Below are 25,806 nucleotides of genomic sequence, written 5' to 3'. Positions count from 1 at the left end.
CATTCAACAAGCAAAGGCTTTCCCTGCTACAAACTCTGCCAATACTTGATATTATCAAGATGGTGTTAGTCCATATCACCCACTGATTCCTAGAACACTTTAAGAACAGGGAATAGTAAATAACATTGTTAAAATAAATGTGGTATACCTCTTGTTTTGCATCTGAAACTTACTAAAAGTTGATTTGAGATATAAAGGGAAAAAGTGACCTTTCTCAACTCTTTTAATTCAAAATACAGATAATGAAAATTTTGAAACGTGGAACCAAGAATAAAAAGAAATATTATTCCTTCCCCAAAAAAAGAAACTACTCGCGACCCTCCCCCTACTCCAAAAAGTAGATGAGATCCAAAACCACCTCAGAAAATATTTACCTAATAGCAGTATCAGTTGAAGAGATTGAGGCAAAAAATGTATACAAAATGTATCCAATCAGTTTCTCATAGAAATAGTTAATGTGTGTCTTATTCATTCTAAAAACCTGTGCCCCTGAGAGCCAATATAAAAACACTAGGAACAACCTTTAGTGTACAACTTAAACACAGTAAGTAGTTAAGAAGAGATAAATGAAGATAGGTAAGAATCTTTTTAAAAAATCTATAACTTTGGAGTAACCATATTATACTTGAAAGAAACTGTACCAGTTAGAGAAGTACAATTATGATACGGGATAAGTTCAAACATGATTTTAAATGTGCAGTAGCTATTTAAAGCCCACACAAAAAGAACATATTCTGTGTTTAATGGAACAGGAGCAGCAAAATAAATAACTCGTTATTCAAATACTGAAAAAAATGATTAACTTTTTCCAATGAAAATCTATATTCAACAAACATGAAACAATGGTCATGTGAATTTATACTGAAAATATCTGATTTTGATTTCTCCATGTATAAAGATTTTTTTAATATTTTATATTATTTCTTGTATATCCTGAATCATATGGGTGTGATAAATGACCCAGTAACATGAAACAGGGGTTTTCTATCAAAAACAGGTGTCTTCATTTTGAAATCTACTGGTATCATAATGTTATCGTAATGTTAGTGATATTCATTACAAACACCTTGACTTAAAAGAAATTACAGACTTAAAACAGTACAATAAACACAAGGCATACCTCAAGCATAGATATGGACTTAAAGAGTCATGAAGACATCTCTCAGGCTAGCAAAACACTCACCCAGCAGTTTGACATTAACCACAGCTAAAAAAAAGAATGTCCTTCTAATAGATGAGGTTGTTGACACAGACATACAGAAAACAAGGCATGTGGAGTGTCAGTCCAGCAAGAGGAAAGGTGCTCTGGCCAAAGGAAATCGACCTTTCTCCTTTCTTGTGAGGATATCTTGCATGTGGATTTAGAAATGGTTCATACTCTTACTATACCAGACCAATTTCTCTGTTTTTTAAGATTAATTATTAATGAAATTGAGTTTGAGATTCATCTAAATTAAATGTGTCTCCAAATTTCTGTCACCTATGAAATCAACAAATCTGGGATAAGATTAGCCCTGATATAATATACAGACAGTGGCTGTTTCCAACTGGAGTGAAAGGAATATTCTATTAACCAAAAGTTAAAAAAAAGAAAAACAGTCACTCTAACATGATATGTTCTCCTATCCCAAATATTTTGTTCATGCAATAAGTCATTCACTCATTAAGAAACCGACACATTCAGAGATTGAAACAAGAACATGTCAGGGACAAGTTGCTATTGCCATACACAGATAGGACGTTTAGTACTGAGAATAATTTGATCACCACAGAAATCTACAGGCATGAGTACATTCAATTGATTCTTTCAAGAATCAATGAAGATCTAAAAACTTATTAAAATATTGATTTAAAAACTTACTGAAATGATCAGGTGATCCCAGAGTTGAAAAGACACAAGTTAAGAACTGAAGTCGCACCTGAACTTCGGCACTATGGCTGTACCTGCATTTAAAAAATCGTTAAAATAATTAGCTGAGAGATCCTATTTCTTAATTATTTTTAAAGATCTAATGGTCCTAATCTTAAATCGTATCAAATAAATAAATTTCCATTTAAGGACTCAATTATTAAATATTTCAAATTATATCTTTAACTACATACACAAAAAATGGCCAAAGCCAAATGTTACAGGAAAAAATTGTTATTTAAGAATATAAAAATCTACAAATTATTAGAACACAAACTTTCAAATTAGATAAGTAGGTAAGAACAACAGTAGAAGAAATGTTATTTTAAAATTATGCAATATGTACATTAATTTTAATATTTAATCCACTTCCATCTAGAAATTCCATGTTTCACTGTCACTGTCCCTCCAGGGATACTACTATATTCCTTAAACAAGAAATGTTAATGATATATCATTTCCATAAATATAATTCATAAAGAAAACAGCTGATACAAAATAAGCACTTCTGAATGTTATTTCAAATCGAAGTAACTAATTCATATGTACAAAATTCAATGTATAATATAAAAATTGCTTTGAAAGATTGTTAAGTAGGTAAGTTCACATGGTTCTCTGGGAATCAGTTTGTCAGCATTTGCAAAGGAAGGCATTTTAAGAATCAAGTGTTGGTCTGTGGTACAGGAAAAGTAGGAGATGGGTCTGAAGAGGGAAGCAGGGGCCAAACTGCTGTCAGCCTGAATGTCAGAAGAGTTTGACACTGTTATGGACAGACAAGAAAGTCCCTTATCTGGTGAAGGATGCTGGGGAAAGAAAAGGGGTAATGATCAGATTTGCATTTTAGGATTCCTTTAGCAGCTCTGTGAACTACACACTGAACTGTGACTGTGATATCACAACATTCTAGTTCCCACAAGCACCTGAGTAGCCAATCAAGGAGACTGAATCAATGATGAGTTTTTATGTTACAAATCCAAAGGCTGGCTGGGGATGAACTGCCCAAATTAGCAAGCCAACAAAAGACAGAAGCCACTCTGAGCTATGACCTATATCCCAGTTTGCAGATAGACTCTCTTAATTCAATTTCTAAATATCGATAAGCAGGTGCAAAATTCTAAAAGCTTCCTAAAGTTAGCTGGTTTCAAAAATTACACTAGATTTGCTACTGAAGTTTAAAGATAAGCTTTCCTAAAGATTGAGTTTGCTTGATATATCTTAATTTTTATTTACTGTCTTACATTAACACTGGCAAAGAAAAGATGAATATTTGCTTCATTACTGTTGCAGTGTCCTTTCTGAAGTTCAAAGTACTTGTGTTAACTTTTGCACTCTCCTCTTTCACTTTCATCAAGAGGCTTTTTAGTTCCTCCTCACTTTCTGCCATAAGGGTGGTGTCATCTGCATATGTGAGGTTATTGGTATTTTTCCCGGCAATCTTGATTCCAGCCTGTGCTTCCTCTAGCACAGCATTTCTCATGATGTACTCTGCATATAAGTTAGTTAAATAAGCAAGGTGACAGTATACAGCCTTGATGTACCCCTTCCTGATTTGAAACCAGTCTATTGTTCCATGTTCAGTTCTGTTGCTTCCTGACTTGCATACAGATGTCTCAAGAGGCAGGTCAGGTGGTCTGGTATTCCCATCTCTTTAAGAATTTTCCAGAGTTTGTCATGATCCACATGGCCAAAGGCTTTGGTATATTCAATAAAGCAGAAATAAATGTTTTTCTGGAATTCTCTTGCTTTTTCGATAACCCAAATGATGTTGGCAATTTGATCTCTGGTTACTCTGCCTTTTCTAAAACCAGCTTGAACATCTGGAAATTCACAATTCATGTATTGCTGAAGCCTGGCTTGGAGAATTTTGAGCATTACTTTGCTAGCATGTGAGATGAGTGCAATTGTGCAGTAGTTTGAGCATTCTTTGGCACTGCCTTTCTCTGGGATTGGAATGAAAACACCTTTTCCTGTCTGTGGTCACAGATGTTTTCTCCAAATTTGCTGGCATACTAAGTGCAACACATCCATAGCATCATCTTTTAGGATTTGAAACAGCTCAACTGGAATTCCATCACCTCCACTAGCTTTGTTCATAGTGATGCTTCCTAAGGCCCACTACACTTTGCATTCCATGATGTTGGCTCTAGGTGAGTGATCACATGATCGTGATTATCTGGGTCATGAAGATCTTTTCTGTATAGTTCTTCTGTGTATTCTTGTCACCTCTTCTTAATATCTTCTGGTTCTGTTAGGTCCCTACCATTTCTGTCCTTTATTGAGCCCATCTTTGCATGAAATGTTCCTTTAGTATCTCTAATTTTCTTGAAGAGATGTCTAGTCTTTCCCATTCTATTGTTTTCCTCTTTTTCTTTGCCCTAATCACTGAGGAAGGCTTTCTTATCACTCCTTGCTAATCTTTGGAACTCTGCATTCAAATGGTTGCAGAGTGCATTCAAATGAGTGCATTCAATTCAAATATCTTTCCTTTTCTTCTCTTTTCGCTTCTCTTCTTTTCACAGCTATTTGTAAGGCCTCCTCAGATAGCTATTTTGCTTTTTTTGCATTTCTTTTTCTTGGGGATGGTCTTGATCACTGCCTCCTATACAATGTCATGAATTCTGTCCACAGTTCTTCAGGCACTGAATCAGATCTAAGCCCTTAAATCTATTTCTCACTTCCACTGTATAATCGTAAGGGATTAAATACAGACATATTTGAATGGTCCAGTGGTTTTCCCTACTTTCTTCAAATACAGTCTGAATTTGGCAATAAAGAGTTCATGATCTGAGCCAGTCAGCTCCCAGTCTTGTTTTTGCTGACTGTATAGGGCTTCTCCATCTTTGGCTGCAAAGAATATAATCAGTCTGATTTCAGTACTGACCATCTGGTGATGTCCATGTGTAGAGTCTTCTCTTGTGTTATTGGAAGAGGGTGTCTTTTATGACAAGTGCACTCTCTTGGCAAAACTCTTATTAGTCTTTGCCCTGCTTCATTCTGTACTCCAAGGCCAAATCTGCCTGTTACTCCAGGTGTTTCTTGACTTCCTACTTTTGCATTCCAGTCCCCTATAATGAAAAGGACATCTTTTGGGGGTGTTAGTTCTAGAAGGTCTTGTACGTCTTCACAGAACCATTCAACTTCAGCTTCTTCAGTATTACTGGTTGGGGCATAGGATTGGATTACCGTGATACTGAGTGATTTGCCTTGGAAACAAACAGAGATCATTCTATCATTTTTGAGATTGCATCCAAGTACTGCATTTCGGACTTTTCTGTTGACCATGATGGGTACTCCATTTCTTCTAAGGGATTCCTGCCCACAGAAGTAGATATAATGGTCATCTGAGTTAAATTCACCCATTCCAGTCCATTTTAGTTCGCTGATTCCTAAAATGTCGCTGTTCAACTCTTGCCATCTCCTATTTGACCACTTCCAATTTACCTTGATTCATGGACTTAATATTCCAGGTTCCTATGTAATAGTGCTCTTTACAGCATCAGACTTTGCTTCTACCACCAGTCACATGCACAATTGGATTACTTAAAATAATATTAAATCATATTATATTTAGAATGCCCTAACACAAAGATACTGGTGACTTCTGAAAAAAGTATTTACTTTTGATTCCTGAAAACACTGCCTTATGAAAAGAACTCAATAGTGAAGATAAATCAACTCCTAAGGTTATGTAGTTTGTATTTCCCTAAGGTAAACATTATAAAAATAACCTTATAAAAGTCATATTAAAAAAGAAATGCCCTCTTATAATTTTATAACTAAATTTTTCATTTATTATATGGGGAAAAAAAGGAACGGAAAACTGAAAAATTATCTTATCTTTCAAAGGAAAGACAATCAAGACTTACACATACCTTACCTAGTTAAAGTATACTTACAGTGCATGCTTTTGTCTGCCTTCTCTTACAGCTTGAATATAGTATACCAGATTATCAAAGAAAAGCTTCATCATGTTCAGTTCTTTTTCTGCCCACCTGAACCAATTAAAAGAAAAAATAATTTCAGAGGCACAGGGTGAGATAAATCTATTCTAGAACAGGAAAAAACACTATAGTGCACCTTAATTTTTATGAAGTTATAGTATCATTGCGTTTAAATCTCAAAATATTCAATCTCTGTGAAGGGGATAAAATGTCTGGTCAAATGCTAAATAAATGACTAACATGAGTTAATATTTTATAAAACAGTACAATACAGTCCATGCCAGCCTGTCAGTTTGTAGGTTACCTGAAGATTTACTAAGATGATCAGAGATAGTTTCCAATTTTAAAATATGGGCCCTAAGAGTTTAAGAGATATACATATCAAATCAAATGCTGAGTGCTACTGCATATAATAGACTCACACGAAATGCAAGTTTTTGCTATTATTGATGCCAATTAACTGCAGGAGCTCAGAGTTCTTTTAAGTGATCCACCTAGTAAGATTAAGGACACCAGTCTCACATTAGAATTAACAGAGCTTATTTATATTTAAATAAGGAACAAGCTAGGGGTTTCATAGGTGGCTCAGTGGTTAAAAATCCACCAGTCAATCCAGAAGACACAGGATACTCTGGTTCAATCCCTGGGTTGGGAAGATCCCCTGGAGGAGGAATTGGTGACTGAGCACACAGTACACAAAGAACAAGCTAAAAGGGTTTCAACTCAATATACCTGATAAATGATTAAGCAGTGTTCGTCACTCAGCTGTGTCCAACTCTTTGCAACCCCATGAACTATAGCCCACTAGGCTCTTCTGTCCATGGAATTCTCCAGGCAAGAACACTGGAGTGGGTAGCCATTCCCTTCTCCAGGGGATGTTCCCAACCCAGGCAATTCTTTACCATCTGAGCTACCAGGAAGCCCCAATATACTTATAAGTAACTGAATATTCAGAGCTTCCCACTTCCATTACAATGTTAGCCTCTGTTACTCCTTAATATAAACCTTCTCAAATAACTGCAATACCAACTTGCACAGGTGAGCTACAGCTGAATCACTTTAATGCTTTTGAATTTTGTAATTTGGCCATTTAAAAACTAAAAGAAGAGTAAATGAAATAAAAGTCATGCTACTCTTGTACTTCATGGATGCTAAATGCTTTCCGCTACTCTTCTGTCCAGCATCTCAAAGACCCTCCTTGCACTCACAAATAGAACTGTCACTAGAATCACACTGTAAAAATTAATCAAAGAAAGAGCTTTTCTAAGATGCTTTTTAAAAAACAGTTATAGAGGTTCAGGTCAAACAGATACCCCATTAAAAGAAAAATAAACAGTAAGGACTGTAACTCAGAAGAACTAATTTCATCTTATTTGTGTGTGTATTAGTTCTTCACTCATGTCTGACTCTTTGTGACCCCACGGACCGTAGCCCACCAGGTTTCTCTGTCCATGGAATTCTCCAGGCAAGAATACTGGAGTGGATTGCCATTCCCTTCTCCAGAGGAGCTTCCCGTATTAGTTAGATTAAAGAAAGTATTCCTACCAACTAATCTTAGATTTGAGAAGGAATTAGATAAAATTCCATCCTACATGTTTCATAAATAAATCCTTCAACAGGTCTAATTTTTCCTAAATTTTAAGTTTCTGAAATCTCTCCAAAAAGGCTATTTTTGTGTAAAGCAATGTGTAAAGCAAGTTACACATTCTCAGAGGTTAATGAAGTGCTCATGATAGTGAACTTTCTCCAGAATTTTCTCAAATATTAAATCAATATCACATCAACAGCACATTATCATTGAAAGAATTCTTTAACATTAATCATAAGTTCTCTATATATGTAAAAGAGTAACACAGTGGTTTCAAAATTATTCCTAACATGATGTAATGTCTACACCAATTCCAATAATGGATAAAAATTAAAAGCATCCTAGAATGCTTAACATGTGGATCCTCTTCAGGAGTCTTCTGCCATGATCAAACACCCTAAAAAATCTTTACCTGAAAATTAAAGAATTAATTGCTACACTATTTTTCTCAAGCTACAATGAATACAAAGGTCAGATTTCCTACTGACAGGGGTATATATAATCTCTAATGGTGCTAAGTGGTACAGATAGCATCTCAAAAATCTAAGAAAACATTTGAATTATGCAAAATTAAAATTTTCCTTGTACAAATTAACAGCTAGTAAGTTACTCAAAAACCTTGAGAATTATGATTGGAAAAAGTCTTGAAAATGAATACTTTCTTTTATTTACTTACATTGTAATCCAATGTGTATCATAACTGCTCCCAAACTGCTGAAAGGTACCAAAGAGTTTTGGAAGAAGACGAAGTGAAATTACTACTGATCTGAAATAACAAAAACAGGTATTTATAGAAAAAAATAATTTTTACTACTATCACTAATTCTAGCTCTTAACAGAAATTCAGTTATTTAAAATCAAATACAAAAAGAGTTAATGAGTTTTACAGATGCTTTTATGCAAACATTAGAGTTTTTTCTCTCAAGTATCAGCTTATTATCCACTGTGGCAAGAAATTTAAGTTTTAAAAAATTCAATCCAAAAATTTAAAGTAAAATATACTATATAAATATCTGAGTATAAGAGAAAAGTGAAGCACTTTTAAATATAAAATTTTTTAATGGAAGTTTTCTTTTAACAGTCATAGGTGTTTCTCAGGATTTAATTAAGGAAAACAAGAAGCAGCAGGTTGAGTCAATTATCTAGAGCAGGGCTTCTCAAAGTTTAGTCTTAAAATGCAAACTCTGGTCCAGTAGGTCTGGGGTAGGTTCAGAATTGCATTTCTAATAAGCTCACAAGTGATACTCAAAACTGCTGGTTTGTGGACCACAAACAATAAATATAGAGAACACTTTTCAAACTACATAAATTATCACTTTCCCCCTATTTCTCACTTAATATAAACTGTATCTAAACTGACAATCACTGCATTATGAGCAATGTTAATAACAGAAGCACACCATAAACCTCAAGAATTAAGGAGCCAAAAGACAACATGAAATCACTCAAAGACCTCAAGAAGATCTGAGTATGTCTATCTTCTGCAAGAAAAGGGGGACAGGGAACACACTGATACACAAATCCCAGAATTCCTAGTAGGCAAGAAGGCTGCTTCCATGAGCCTTGAAAGAAGCACAACAAACTTTAATAAGTTACTGAATTAATTTTATTTTTAAGCTTAGGAGCAGTATTGCTTCATGAAAGAATTACTTTTTTTAAAATTTGGCACTCTACTAACAAATATGGAGTACAAGTCAGTCTTCAAAAATGCCTACTCTTTTCAAGAGAAGTACCAGGAGTATTAGTATACAGGGCTACACTTCTGAGTAGGAGGAAAATCATGGCAAACGCTAAGCAGGTGAAAACTGCAAAATTTCATGTTTCTAAATAAAATCCAAAGTACTTAAATTTGATTACAAAGCCATATGTGATCTGTCCCCATTTCTTCTATCAGTGTAACCTCTTTTCCTTCCCATCCTCCTTGAGCTGCTCCATCAGCACACACAAGCACATTCCTGCCTCAGGGCCTTTGCTATTGCCTATGCTTGAAATGCTCTTTACCTAAATATCTACTCGAAGGACTCCTTCCCCCACTGTATTAAGGTTCCTTCAACTGTCAACAGAAACAATGACCTTGACAACTCAATAATTAAATAACACCTGCCCACTGCTCCACGAACCTCTTTATTGACTCCTTTACAATTTTTATTCAATCATCACCACCTAATGAATATTCCTTTACTTAATGTGACCACTAGAATATGCTCTAAGTGAGCAGACTGTCTTATTCATTAAAAATCCCCGCATATGTGCGTGCTGAGTATATATTTCCTCAAACAACAAACCAGCAAAGAACTTAAAGGCAAGATTTTCAAGGAAGGAAGAAAAACAACAATGTACAATGTTATATTACAGTTCTGAAGTACAAAGAAGAAAATACTACCAGAAGACAGCATGCCAGGAGAATGTCAGAAGATCAAAACGACATTAGTATATATTTAAGAATATACAGTGGACTTCCCCAGTGGTCCAATAGTTAAGACTGGGCTTCCACTGCAGGGGCACAGATTCGATCTCTGGAGGGAGAAGGTCCTCATGTCTCAAGGTATGGCCAATAATAATAAGCATACAGCGAAGAAATAAAGAGAGTAAATGCCTGGTATCTAGTAAGTGCAAATTAAAGATTCTTTAAATATTCAAAAACACTTAAACATTTTGTATCTTTTTAAATATTAAAATTTTTAATATTCTTCAACAAGTTGCACAGTAGTGGTGCTTGGGAAGACAGACTATAGAGGATGATCAAGAGAAATCAGTTTCAATTTTAGATTATTTATCTGAAATCTTCTGTCAAAATTTCAGAAACATTAGCAGAGTTTTTCCCAAAAATTAAGACATAAAAAACTAGAATGTATACATACACATTATTTTGACTTTATAAGCACAAAATCAGTAAGATAACACAACGAAAAAAGGACACAGGAAAATTTCACCTAAAATCACAGAAGCAAATTCCAAAATTATTTGCCTAGTATAATTTCAATAGTTTTAAAATATACAGACAAACAGATTAGATATACCATAGCTCATTAAAGCAAGTCTTATACTGTACAACAGCTGCATATCTTCTGAAAATATTATTTCCTCTTTTGCATTCAATGCTGTTAAGAGTCTAAATTGTTTAAATTTACTTTCCAAGTTTTCTACAATGAATGTAATTAACTTCGTGACAACAATAATTTATATTTCAATGTTAATGGAAACTTCACAAGAACACATATATTAACTTGTTCCAATTAAAATCATATTGTGCTGTACAGCAGAAACTAACACAACACTGTGCATCAACCACACTCCAATAAAACTACTAAATTTTTAAAAAATGTTATAGCACTTCTCCTGTAAGAACTATGTTACCTTGACTTATCAACTTTTTTGCCCAAATAGTTTTCACGGCTGATATGCTTACAAAAAACATAAATTATATTCATACTTAATTTCACAAATTCTTCCAAGAGTGAAAATTTTAAATATCAAAACATACAACCCTGGGCAACAACAGGTTTAAGATAAAAAGGAACAACAGTCCTGAATAACAAGATATAGTTAGCTCTCCATATCCACAGGTTCCTTATCTGGGGATACAGAGAGCTGACTGTCCTACACTACTGTATATGAAGGACCTAAGCACTTGTAGATTTGGCTATCTGCAGAGGAATCCAGGAACTAGTGCCCCACAGATACCCAGGGACCATTGCACTAAGTTCAGAATCAGGAAAAATGCTATCATCTTAAAACTGCCCTGGTTCTTTGCTTGATTCCAAGTTTTTGTTGTAACCAGATGCTTATTACTAAACAACAGTGTGGTATGACTCTAAGAATAACCCATGCAACTTTATACTGCCTTAGGAGAATAAACACATTTGCTGGTGGGCTTCACAGTTTAAAAAAGTCACATTTGGATGTTTTTTTCCCTAGACTCCATATTTGAAGAAGACTGGTGTGTTTACCAAATGCTATTCAGTCATTTTGAATTATAGTATAAACCAACAGTTGACATGAAATACTATATATAATACTGTCTTTACAGAGAAAACAAAACCAAATAAAAGTACATAGTACCATCCATTTCTTAATTATATGAACCTCTAAAAAAAATTCCTAATATGTACAAGAATTATGTATTCAAAGGCAAAAAATTTCACACATGGATTAAACTACCTAGTGCAAAAGAATAGAAAAAAAAAAAAGCACAAAACGGACAGGTTCCCAGAGTCTCAAATCAATTCTTGCTAGGTAGCACAGATTCTGATTCTGTGCTAGGTAGCACAGAATGTGAACACCTGTCTTCTAATAAACATAAAACATCAAAGGGGCTGATTACAACTCAACCCCTACTTCCACCCTACTCACTGGACAGCAGTCTTATCTCAATGACCCAAAGTAACAAATTCTAAGCTGGAAAGTCATGGACTTTTCATTGTGGGAGTTACTGTCCACCTCATGCTCTCACTTTATGACAACATTCTGCAAACCAGTCTACTATGTGTATAACTTTAAACTTCCTGCGCCACTGAAATGTCATTATACCCTTATAAAACAACCTGCCTAAGGCTAAAAGTGCGTAAGTCACATGCTACATGTTTTAAAGCGTTTATGGTAGGTTCTACATAAATGGCAGAATTATGGACAATTTATGCAAGACTTTTGCTTTTTCAGATCTCTAAGCCCCCTTAGAAGTAATGAGGCCATACTGCTGTTCAAAAGAAAGATAAGTTCATTCTGTAAAATAAACTGTAACATGATCAGAGAAAAGCAAAAAAAAAAAAAATTGCTGAAAGGTCTATAAACCACGGCAAGTGAGGAACTAGAAAGAAAATCAAAGTCAGCACAAAGAAAATTAAAAAAAAAAAAACCTCTGTAAAGCATGTAAAAAGTTGACATTATCAAGAAATAGATATCTGTGGGGATTTTGGGGTCACATGTCAGAAAACAGTGTATGAGTAAAGGTTGCAGTGGTCCATCTGTTACAACATAACAAACAGCTTTCCTATTAACACCCTTTCCTACAAAGATGACAAAAACAAGGGGCTAGGCTTGGAGAAAGTATTCTTATGTTTAGGAATTCTTAGACTCTGATGTCACTACTGACATTTCACACAATTCTCTGTTGTAAAAGGCTGTCCTCTGTATTGAAGGATGTTTAGTAGTACCCCTGGCTCAAAGTAACATCTCCAATTCCACTCATCAATGTGTCAACCAAAGATATCTCCAAGTACTGATATTGCCAAGGGAGAAAAGAATCACTCCAGTTAAAAACCACTGATTCATTAGTAAACTGAAACTAATAATGATTTTCTAAAAAGATGTTCAAAACTAATTATTTTTTAATTTGCGTAACTTCAGTAAGTTCAGTTGGTGTACACTGGATATGTTGTATATGTCCAGGCTAAAAAATGCTACTATGCTCTAAGCATTGGTACATATGATACATTAGTAGTAAGACTAGAATAATAAATACAACAACCCTCTAAGGAGTAAATTCTGAGGGCAAATTTAACATCAATATAATAGTTATATTTACTATATTTTCAATACACTATTAAGTTACTATAACTGGGGTATAGGACTGCCTCCAACAAATGAAAATGCTTCATTTTTTCAAGTTATTTGGGACTGAACAAATTAAAGCTTACTAAAAATTCAAGTTGGCAATTTTCCATACAGTTTTATACACAATTTTCCTTCTGTCTCTGTTAAGATACCCTTGGAGAAAAAGTGCTCATTATGGAAAAACTGGAAAATAGAAAAGCATAAAGAAGAAAAAAAAAATAACTGAATCCTCCTAGAAGTAACTACTCTACAGCCTCACATATTGCTTATAATCTTTTTATTAAAAACAAATGGAAAAAAAATAAAAAACAAATGGGCCTGTGAGTATATGCCCATATTATTATACAACTTTTGAAAATATATGACTCAAAGGCTACATGATATTTCCTCTTTCACACAGCTTTTTATATTTAAGTGTAACATTCATGTAAAAACATGTATAAACCTAAGTGACAATTCAAAATGAGGAGGTGAACATACATATGTAATATGTACCCACATTAAGAAAGCAATCCTCACCAGCATCCCAGAAGCCTTAGGAAGAGCCCCCTTTCCAGTGACTGACAACCCAAGAGTAACCATTATCCCAACTATTAAACAGCTTTTCTGTTTTTAAACTCTACATAACGAGAGTAATAAAAATAAGCCTTTTTATATATGGCTTCCTTCACTCAACATTATGTTCGTGAGATTCAACCACACCCTTCCTTGCAGTTGTAGTTCTTTCATTGCTACTGTTATAAACATTTTATTTAACACACAGTTCACAATTTAATTTTTCCTTCTTATTCTGTTTTTGGCATGTGGACAGCAGTACAAAGAATAGTTATTTTGAATAATGTTTTTATGAACATCCTTGAATGTGTCTTCTGGTGACCATCTGGATGTATTATTGTAAGGCACACACTTTGCAGTGGAATTGCTGGGCCATACAATACGCAGATGCACATATGGGGAATAAAAATTGATACAACTTAAAAACCTGTTCAGTAGCTTCAAGAAGACTATTAAAAGACAATTAACATTTTAAAATTAACTTCTGTAATACGTATATAAATTATGAAATATCATCCACCCATTAAAAGTGTTCCTTTTAAATACATGTTGAATGAGGCTACTGATCCACTAACAGGGACCTATTAGTAGTTTCTTACACCTGCATGAATAAGCAATTTTTCTACTGTGATTGTTCAAATTATAGACCTTTAAAGACCAAAAGTATAAAATAAAATATTGAATATATTTTTTCTAATTCAATTAGGTCAAAAAATATTTTTTTACACAGTCAATAAAATTAGACACTTATATTGAACCTGAGCAGAGGTAAGATGAAAATGTTAATATGTTCAATTAATAACTGAATTCACTATGAAAGAGAATGAAACAATATTATCGAAGCAGTATAAGACAAGGGAAGCTGGAAACTGTATCAATAAGCAGAACTGAAAATCAAGAAATTTGTAATAATTTGAGCCCCAATAAGAAGTATACAAATATACAGCAGAATTCAAACCAGATAAAAAACACTAATCTAATTCTCTATGCACCATAGAAGTCAAAAAATCCACTCTAAAGGAAGAAAAATGCCATTATCAAAATGTATGTATTTCAGCTTAGTTGTTTAATTTTACTTATCCTATTTAGCTTCCTTTATATATAATAGCTCAAGAATATTTAACTTCAGTTTGAAAATAATCACCATCATTCCCCAAATCAAGGAGACAGTATTATTATTCCCTTATTTCTGTTAGAGGGGATCTAATCAAGAGTGCCAAAACGTGTTGAAATAACCAAGACCAAGTGATAACATATCAACACTGTGGGGGGAAAGAGTTTAATACAAAAACCACGACTACTTAAAAAAAATTTTTAAGGCTAATAATGGTATATTAATTATGAATATGATTACCATGTAAAAAACTTTCAATTCCTATTTACCTGTTGTTTCCTAAATTTTCAAGGCAACCTTCGATGAATCTCATTCGAATCTGTCTATCTGTAAACCAACATACTAAGGAACAGAGAAGTTTCTCTGCTTCATTTATTAATCCTTCAGAAAGATTAACCTACAAAAAAGAATGTACATACATTAAGTTACTACTTATACTGATTGCATTCTGCTGTAATTTTGTAGTTTTTTGGCTTTATTAAATAACTTACTGCATCATCATCCTGGACTATATCCCACAACAAAGTGTTTCCTTTCTTGCAAACGTTATCCAAATTAATGTCTGTCACAGCATTACTGCTGAATTGATGTTTATGAACTGCAGGTCCTGAGGGGCAAAATATACCACACTATAGAGGAATGAAGCTGACTGAAATTGTAAAGTGAATTACAGCACTCATAAAAACAACAAAATCAAAGTGAAGTATAATGATAAATCTTTTCTTACATCACAAGATAAAAACAAGATTATTACAATAGTTGCTTTATAAGTGAGAGAATAGTATTGTTTAGTTTGATACTACTGAAGTGAAGAGTTTTCATAGTCTCTTCACTATTTCATAGCCTCTGCTCTATTAAGTATTATTATTTAATGTTTACCTCATGTCAAGAGAACTGTATACAAATACCTGAAACCCAAATTAAACATAAAAACTACTATTGATGGTTCAGATGGTAAAGAGTCTGCCTGCAATACAAGAGAGGGTTTGATCCCTGGGTCAGAAAGATCCCCTGGAGAAGGGTATGGCTACCCACTCCAATATTCTCGCCTGGAGAATTTCATGGAGAGAGGAGCCTGGCGGGCTATAGTCCACAGGTTGCAAAGAGTTAGACACAACTGAGCAACTAACACTAACTGAATTAACTATACAGCCATGGGACATAACTCCATTAAGTGTCTTATATCTAAACACTTTTTTGAATTGAGAAAGTGAAAGTTAAGTCACACAGTCATGTCCAACTCTTTGTGACCCCATGGGCTGTAGCCTACCGGGCTCGTCCATCCATGGGATTTTACAGGCAAGAATACTGAGGTGGGTTGCCATTTCTCTCTCCAGGAGATCTTCCCAACCCAGGTATTGAACCCAGCTCTTCCACATTGTAGGCAGACAATTTATTCAAAACATTCAATTAAATTCACAAATTCTAGTAAATAATTCTCCCTAGCTCTGTTATATTAAGCAAAATTGCTTCTTTTTAAGCAGCTGTACATGAAATTTTTCTCTTAAACTGTACACGTACATTGCTTTCATAAAATGAGAATTATGCAACCACCACTAGAATAAGGTTTTAGAACACTTTTACCATCTTAAAACATTCCCTCATACCTAATTATGTTTAATCCCTGAGCCCATTCCCAAGCCCTACTGTTTTTCTATTCCCACAAATTAGCATTTTCTAGAAATTTCATATAAATGAAATTATACAATATGCATGTATAGTCTTATGTCTGACTTTGTTCATTTAGCACAATGTTTTTAGAGGTTTGTCCACGTTGAAATACCTATCAGTAGTGTGGTCCTTTTAATTACAGAACAATTACAGAACAAGTCCATCATATGAAAATATTATTTTGTTTATATATCTAACAATTAATGAAAGTTTGAAGTTTCCAATTTTGTCTAATATGAACAGTGCTACCATTAACATTGATGCAACCAGTCTCTGTACACATATGCTTTCTTTTCTTTTGGGTAAATATTTAGAATTGTGGGATCATAACGTAAACACATAAACACATGTACGTTTAAAATTTGAAGAAACTGTCAAATTGTTTTCCAAAGCGGTTGTACCACCAGTTACTGTTCCTCCAAATTCTCCCCGATACATAGCTATGGTCCTTCTTTTTAATTTTAGCCATTCTCATAGGTATGCAGTAGGATCTGTTCTCTAATGACTAATGATGCTAAGCATCTTTTCATGTGCTTATTAAGCCACTTGTGTACCTACTATGGTGAAATAAATCAACTCCCGATTTTTAATTAGGCTGTCTTACTACTGAGTTGTAAAAGTTCTTATGTGGTCTGGATACAAGCCATAGATACATGATTTGCAAGTATTCTCCCAGTTTGTAGCTTGACTCTAAGTTTTGTTTTGTTTTGTTTTTTTTCGTTTGTCTGTTCTGCTATTTGCTTTTTAAAATTAGTTTTATTAAAATACAATGTAAATATAAAATCAGATACAGAACACTTCTATCACCCCCAAAAGTTCTCTTCTGTCCTTTTACAATCAGTCCCCACCACCAACCACTGAGTAGACATCAACCACTGCAAATCACTTTAAGAAATTTTAGAAGTGCACATAAATAATATATAGTATATACTCTTCTGTCTAGCTTTATTCACTTAGAATGTTTTTAACATTAATCTATGGTGTTGAATGTATCAGTAGCTGTTTCCTTTTTATTCCATTGTGTGAATATACAACAATTTGTTTATCTACCAGTTAATTCCAGTTGAGGTTCATAAATGAACCAGTTATCATTCATGTACAACTCTTTTTGTGGACATATGTTTTCATTTATCGTGGGTAAAATATGTAGAATAGGAATTCCAGGGTCACATGGTAAGTACAAATTTAGCTTTGTAAGAAACTGATAAAACAGTACTCTAAACGGGCTGTACTATTTTATGCTCCTTGACAGCACTGTATGAGAGTTTTAGTTGCTCTCCATCTTTAGCGTCATTTGATTGCATTAAGCCCTTAATTTTTTACCCATCCCAAGTGAGTAGAAGTATCTCATTGTGGTTTTAATTTGCATTTCCCAGATGACTATCAATATTGAGTATCTTTTCATGTATTTACTGACCGTTTCTATATCTTCATTTATGTATAAACAAAATTACTCACATCTTTCACCCATTTTTAAACTGTTTGCCTTTCTGTGTTGGAAGAATTCTTTATAATAGAAGAAGAATGGCAAAAAATTTAATAAATACAGTATCTAATTCAACGGAGCACAATCTTAACCCATTTATTTCTCAGCAACCACCATAACACAACAAAAATGTCAGAACAGGGAATTCCCTAGCTGTCCAGTGGTTAGGACTCTGCACTCTCACTGCTGAGACCCCAGGTTTGGCCCCTGGATGGGTAACTGAGATCCTGCAGGCTACAAGGCATGCCTCCCACATCCCCCATTCCCCCAAATCCTGAAGTAACCTTATCTAGATCCTATGCAAGTAACATCTAAAGTCAGAAAGTTGTTTCCAAGATTCACAAATTGCATCTCTAAGTCTAATCATGGCATTAAAAACAGCATATACCTAATCTATCAGGTTGTACTTAGTTTCTCATTTACTGGCATCCCAAAACCTATTTTTCCTAGGCTATCAAGTATTGATGGTGTGTAACCAAGCAAGAGGTTGAATACTGACCTTGACATTGCCAATTCTATAACTGTTTTCCCTCCTAACTTCTCCCTTTCTTCCTTCATTTTCCATTATTCTTAAACGACCCCTAATCTCCATTCATTCAAGTTTGGTCATGTCCTATCACTTTTTTTAAGATTAATTTTAAAGTGACTAGAACATCATTTTTTGAACATTTTTATCACCCCAGATAAAAGAAACACCTTATCCTTTATCAGTCACCCCCCCCCTTTTATTTCTCCCAATTCCCCCTAGCCACAGGAAACCACTAACCACATATCTTAGTTATTTGATATAAATGGAACCATACAATATGAAATTCTGTGTAATCGCCTACTTTTAAGCTTCTGGAATATAAAATCTAATATAGCCATAGTGAAAGTGAAGTTGCTCAGTCGTGTTCGACTCTTTGCAACCCCATGGACTGTAGCCTACCAGGTTCCTCTATCCGTGGGATTTTCCAGGCAAGAATACTGGATTGGAATGCCATTTCCTTCTCCAGGAGATCTTCTCGACCCAGGGATTGAACCCGGGTCTCCTGCATTGTAGGCACACGGTTTTACCATCTGAACCACCAGGGAAGCTCAATATAGCCATATATTTTGTCAAATACAAAGCTATAATTTTACATATTATTTTTTAATTGCCTTTCCTTATTAAATAAATATCTCTTGGTGGAACTCTAGCCTTCATATTCATGATAGACCATTCATAATAATTTCATTTCTTTGTAAAAAAAAAAAACAACTATAATATGAAAGTTATTTGACAAAAACAATGAAGTATAAAAACATCAACTGTTGATCCCTTTTAACAATATCTTATATTCATTTTAAATAAAGGAATACATTTTACTTAATACAGAACCTTACCTTGACTAAGATGTTCATGGTAAATAGATGCTAAATTGGGAAGATGTTGTTGGAGATGAGATGTTAGCTCTGCATGTGAATTAATCTGAACTAGCTCCTCTTCACACCCAGATTCTTCACCATCAAAATCAGCCATATTTTTTTCTGATTTTGCACTGACCTGGGAGCTACTACAACTGACATCATCTGCACTGAGCATATCATCAACCATATGACTGTAACACAGAGAAGAGCAGCATAAAGTTAGCAATTACAATTTAAACACACATTGTGATTCACAAAAAATCTCTCTCAAAACATTTGGCACAAGTTACAACATACTCAAGAATGAAGCTACATTTTGTTTGTTAACACTATGAGATACTGACAGCTTTACAAAATATAAAAGCCCATAAAGTCAGCACTATGTATTAACTTTACATTATATCCACATATTATCTGGTCGATCAACACTTCACTAAAACAACTTCAAAGGGAATAATTTTAGAGAAAAATCAGTAAAACTTACTGTTAGAATTATTTTAAAAACTCAGATCTTAAAGTAAAACCTCAAATTTTATTTACTTTTGTTCAACCACTGCAGAATCAAATAACTACCAGGAAAAAAAATTTAAATTTAAAGCTGCAATCCAGATTTGGTTGGTATTAACTGGGGGATTTTCACAAGTGGTTACCATACACAGAGAATATGGAAATGACTAACATAAAAAATTAAATCATTAGGTCTTTTCAGGTGAGGGTTGGTGTGAACACTAAAAGAAATTCAAAATGTGCCAAACTGAATATGCTACCCACATTGGTTTTATGAACTAACTGCTTTGTCTTCAGTATGTCCTGGGGAACACTATGAACGTTTATTTCTGTAATGTCAGACCATAACCAGTGGTCTTCAATCAGAAGGCCAAGGGGACATCCAGGAAATGTCTAGAAAACAATTTCTGGTCATCACAATATAGGAGATGCCTCTAGTATACAGGGACACAGGCTACGGATGCTGCTAAACATCCATGCTACAATGCACAGGACAGCATTCACGCTGCTGTAAATCCAAAACACAAAACTACGTGGCCCAAACCATCAATACTGCCAAGACTAAGAAACATTATCAGGGTTTCCCTGGTGGCTAAGTGGTAAGGATTTACCTGCCAATGCAGGGGATATGGTTTCAATCTTTGCTTCAGGAAGATCCCACATTCTATGGAGCAACTAAACCCATGCACCACAACAATTGAGCCTGTGCACCAGGCTAGGAGCTGCAACCACTGAGCCCACATGCCACAACTACTGAAGCCAGCACACCCAAGAGCCTGTCCTCCACAATAAAGAGAAACCACTGCAATGAGAAGCCTGCACACCACAACTAACCCAACTAACCCCAACTTCTCCCTAACCCTAACCCTGATTAGGGTTAGGGAGAAAGTCTGCACAGCAACAAAGACACAGCACAGCCACAAATAAATACATAAATAAAATAAAAAAGAAACATTACCATATACTCATATGGGATAAAGATAAGAACCAAAAAGCAAAGGAAATAAAGTAGGAACATGTATGCATATGTAATTCTCCTAAACAACCATCTTAAATTCTGAAAGGCCTGGCAAACAGTCAGGTCTAAGAAAAAGTCTGATGAAGCACTCATCCCTATTTCATCATTAACTCAAATATTACTACTTGTAATGACAATAATAACAAATAGTAGCTAATATTTATTAAGCTCTGATTATGTGCCAATCATATTAGCCCATGAAATGCTCACAATAAAGCCCATGAGATAGGTATTATTGTTCCTATTGTATACACAAGAAAATGATGTTGAAAGAACAATTGAGTACTCTGCCTAATACTGTAACACTACTAAGTGACAGAATCACTATTAAACACAATGGGTGTATGTCACAGATGATCAAAAAGCTTTATGCTGAAGCTTTAACCCTGCTGATATCCTAAAAATGGAATGTACATAAAATTCCCCTTTTCATGATCATACTTTAATGGAAGTATCCACAAGCAATTTTCTATCTATGTTTAGGCAAGTATAATAAGGAGTTGAAGCTCTAAATCTGTACTTCCTGTACAACAGTCACTAGCCATCTGTGGCCGCTGCACATGGAAAAAGTGGCTGGTCTAAACAGAATATGTTAGCAGTAGTAAACATACACAGATTATTGAAAATTTAGCATTACAAAAAAAGAATGTTTCTTAATTATTTTACACTGATGACATGGATATTACTGCTTTAAATAAAATTTATAATTAAAAATCAATCTTCTCTGTTTTAGCTTGCTTTTTTACATGTGCCCATTAGAAGGTTAAAAATTGGGACTTTCCTGGCAGTCCAGTGGTTAAGACTCCATGCTTCCACCACAGGGGATCGCAGGTCTGATCCCTGATTGGGAAACTAAGATCCCTCAAGCTGCACAATGCAGCCATAAATCAATAAGGAAAAAAAAATAAAGAAAATTAAAAATTACATATCTGAAACATGCATTTGTAGCTTACATATTCCTATTGGACAGCACGGATCTAGAATTTATCGCAACTAAATAAATGGAGGCTACAATTAACTCCCTGAAGAAAACGTAAGCTGTTTTATTTTTAGGTAGACTTACCCATCATGGTGGTGGTGGTGGTGGTGGTGGTGGTGGTGATGCTGTGGACCTATAAACTGCCGACAATTAAATAATTCATTCCCAATAGCCTCCCCAAGAAAGTCCCCAGTGCGTGTAATACAAGATTCCTGAGATGCTTGTGCTATATGAGCAGCATTCATTTCCCCCGAAATATCATGTTCTGGGTCTTCAGAGTGTGAACAGGCATCTAGCATTCGTATTCTATTATCTACCGATGGCATTGACTCAGTATTAAAAACCAGGTCCTTTCCTGTTCCACTGTTTGTCCCACTTCTTTCTGATGGGCCTTGGGAATCCCCTAAGCAAATGCCTGCTTGACTTTCTAACTTCCTGTTCCGAAGATCCGTACCACAACTGCTTTTAGGAGGATTATGACCATGATCATCGTCTTCATCTTCTTCTTTCAGGGCTTCAATATCTGCAATGTCTTCTGACTGTAACTCACTGCCAGGGCTCCCTGCTGACTGGCTTGCATGGCTAGAATTCACCTCATTGCTAGATCCATCACTATGTCCACTGCTGCTACCAGGACCACTACTTCCATCTTCACCACTGTTGGCAGTCTCATCAGAACTTCCCTGCATGGATTCCTACATTTAGAAACGAAGATTTAAATAAATATTTAAGCCAGTAAGAAATGACATTAACACACTATATTTTTTTAAAAGATTGCCATAGTACAGACATATTTCCTTGAACAATATAAAATGGAATTTAAAAACTCAAAGAAAAGTAGAGAACTTAAATGATACTAACAAGATAGGAGAGGCCTTAACAGGGCTCAAGTTTATATTCCCAGTTCAAAGGATAAACATGGCACAAACCCAAAAAACTCTTTAAAGGGGGAGGAAAAAAGGGTTTTCATACCTCTGTATCTGAAAGTCGCTGTTGCACATGTTTGGTTCTATTAATAAGCTGCTCATCCATTTCAATGTCACTGCCTCCACTTTGATGGGTATCACTATTATCACTGCTTTGAGGACTGGCTGCAGGTGACCCTATATTAAAACGATGGGTTTTTTTTTAACTCTACTTGTATTAATATGGATCTATCAGAATGTCATAATCCTTTGATTCTCTGACATACCAAAGCTTCATGCCAAGTAGCCAAAAACATAATCTGGAAATATGTTAATACTTGCCAATTATTTCTAAAGAGAATATACACGATTTCAATTAGAAGTCAAGACACTAATGATTTAAACAAAAACGGTAAGATCGGTAACTAGTAAGGATTTACATCTCCTGCACAAAATGAACTTCATGACTCTGATACACATATATAAAATCAATTAACTCTAGGTGATCATCAAAATAAAACTACAAGTCATCTTGCCATACATTTCTAAGACTCAACTTACAAGGTGATGGTGCAGCTCTTCTGAGCTCTTCTTCCTCTGAAGGAAAAGGAAAAACAGGACGGAGATACTCTAAGTGACTGAATTTCTTTGGGACATGTATCAGTTGTTCTTATTACATAAACAACAAGATATAGGTAGGGAAACCTGCAACAATATAAGACCCCACCACTTGCCACAGTAGCTGTGGGAGCCTGCACAGAAAAGCCTAAGGAAAGAATAGTATATGATGTCAGGAGACAAAAAAGAGGGGTAATGTTGGTAAAGTTTTAGAAAACCCTAGAAAGCTATATGTGTAAAAGCACACACAAAACACCTAAAATGACCGAAAAGTGTGAAGTAGAAAACATGAAAAGATAAATGTATTATTATGTTCTATTCTCAAAAATATATCTAAGAAAAGCATGTTGACTGTTTTCTAACTTAAATTTCTACAGATTTTATGAAACTTTTTTTTTAAGGGAAGAATATCAATGAAACAAGATCCAATAACTACTTAAACTTCATTGAACAGTATACCAAAAGCAAGAGCTCACTCCAATTTATTAACCTTTTCACAACACCAACAGCTCTCATTTCAAAATTGAGATTAAACTTAAACTAATTTGCAGAAACTACTTCACATTTGAGTTAAAAACTAGGGACAACTCACTTCAAATTACATAATACTTTACGAACCTTTCTTATTTCCGATGGGAAGATTAGTGTTTAATAAAGATGCAAAAGAACTCTGTTTAGATAGCTGGGCCTTAGCTGCTAGCGCATTATTCCATAGTGCTTTGATTAACATTGATGCCAAGTACAATGTCTTAAAAAAAAAATAAAAGAAGTTGAAATTAGAGGTTTTAGGAAACACTGTAACAAATTTAATACCCTTTTGCTTAAATGAAATACCAACAGTAACAAATTACAAGTTAAATCATTTAAGAAACTTGACAAAAAAAAATTTTCATTATGTTTTGAATCAATTACCTGTTCAGTATGAACACTTGGCTCAAGAGCCGAGACCAGATTAAGAAGATGTCTAAGTGGTACTGGATCCAAATTCTTGATGAGTGAAGGAAATAAGTCATGTATATATCGACTACAATGTTTCAACTAGAAAATAAAAGTAGCGACAATAGTCAAATATAATTATACCGCATAAATAAATAAGCTGATAGCAAAAAAGTTATGTTAGTTTAAAAGTGAAGAAAGTGGCTGGTATGCTAATATGTTAAATAATAGCAAAATATTAATTACCAAATTAACAAATATCGTAAGTTACAGTACATAAAATTGTGAAAATAAAATTATACTTTAGCAGAACTTCACCTTATCCAAGAAAACCACAAGCACAACTTTTTAACCTCAAGAGGGAAGCCCACAATAAGTGATTTGTAAGTTCCAAGTACAAAAAGAATTCCAATTTAGGAATGTATCACTAATACACAAACAAATAAAAAATTAAAATGCAGGAAATAAAAAACAAAATAAATTACAATTAGGAGAGAAAACCAAATAAATTGTACACTGGGTCCAGGTTTGAACTGTGTGGTTATACAAGGTTGGTTTTTTTCCCCACTAATAATATGTTCCACAGATACAGAACTGTGGATACTGTGGAAGGCTGACTGTAAAATTATACATGGACTTTTGATTGTGCAGAGGGCTCATACCTCTAATCCCCACGTTGATCAAAGATCAACTGGATAATATTTCTTATATTAAGTGGTTATAAAGTATTTATATAACATGTTCATTATTAAAAGAGTCAAAACAGAAGCCCCTTTATAAGTCAAAGACTACATAATATAAACTAGGAAAGTCTCCTCTGTTACACTAAACAGAATTAGGCAAATATGAGGGAAAATATAATTTTTAAAAAGATATGACTACTAAATATTACAATGTCAGTAAAATAAGCATGTTTTATAGCTACAAGCCTGCTAACTGCTAAATCAAGATATGCAACAAATATGACTAGACCAGAAATACTCAATTTCAGGACTCCAAAAGTAAAACATATTCTATTTATCTTCAATACATTAAAAGTCCCTTAGAAAATATAGATTCTTCTATTCAAAACACTGACTTTCATATTTTTCAGGCATAAATCATGCAACTTTCCTATACTGCATCATCTTATCAGGGCTAATATACACAACCTAATGTTGAAACAGAGGTAAAATAAAATAACATTGGAAAAATTCCTCTATGGCAAGGTGACTTTTAATAAACTACTCTATTTACCTCAATCTACTCTTTGATTCAACAGTGCTTACTTACACAATTGCAATACTTTAAGACCAAAACATCATTAGATTTTGAGAAGTGAATCATCAGTTATAAGTCTGCCCATTTTACAGATTTTACCTAAAAATATTAGTTTTAATATATTAACATTCTAATTAACACTGTACTAAAAGTTTATACTTGCTTTATGTCAACAAGTAACAGTTAGATTTATACCGTTCCTAATTAAAATGTGATTAAAAACATTCTGTATAATAAACATGATTTGTGACAACTTAAATGATTAATAAAATGGGATTTTCATAATAAATATAATTCTGATTATTTTTAAATAATAAAGACCCTTAAAAGATAATTACATAATCCTGTAGCGGAGGCAAAAGACATATAAGGCTCTT

The 25,806-nt window shown here is 34.3% G+C and overlaps 1 protein-coding gene across 4 annotated transcripts in view; it reads right to left on the bottom strand.

Moving 5' to 3' along the window:
- Positions 1-25,806, bottom strand: part of USP34 (ubiquitin specific peptidase 34) — a 230,772-nt gene that overhangs the window by 106,983 nt on the left and 97,983 nt on the right. For 3 of the 4 annotated variants that reach the window (XM_069580354.1, XM_069580356.1, XM_069580357.1), the window contains 11 exons: positions 24,146-24,271; positions 23,852-23,981; positions 23,177-23,212; positions 22,683-22,813; positions 21,795-22,405; positions 19,183-19,397; positions 15,152-15,267; positions 14,930-15,057; positions 8,115-8,204; positions 5,806-5,901; positions 1,862-1,944 (listed from right to left, as the gene is read on the bottom strand). In XM_069580354.1, coding sequence (XP_069436455.1) covers positions 1,862-1,944; positions 5,806-5,901; positions 8,115-8,204; positions 14,930-15,057; positions 15,152-15,267; positions 19,183-19,397; positions 21,795-22,405; positions 22,683-22,813; positions 23,177-23,212; positions 23,852-23,981; positions 24,146-24,271 — 1,762 coding nt within the window. The remainder of the gene's footprint in view (positions 1-1,861; positions 1,945-5,805; positions 5,902-8,114; positions 8,205-14,929; positions 15,058-15,151; positions 15,268-19,182; positions 19,398-21,794; positions 22,406-22,682; positions 22,814-23,176; positions 23,213-23,851; positions 23,982-24,145; positions 24,272-25,806) is intronic. The other variant, XM_069580355.1, reaches the window with a different exon arrangement.

Source organism: Ovis canadensis, chromosome 3 (assembly GCF_042477335.2).
Source record: "Ovis canadensis isolate MfBH-ARS-UI-01 breed Bighorn chromosome 3, ARS-UI_OviCan_v2, whole genome shotgun sequence".
Lineage (NCBI taxonomy): Eukaryota > Metazoa > Chordata > Mammalia > Artiodactyla > Bovidae > Ovis > Ovis canadensis.
This window is presented reverse-complemented; position numbering and strand designations above follow the sequence as displayed.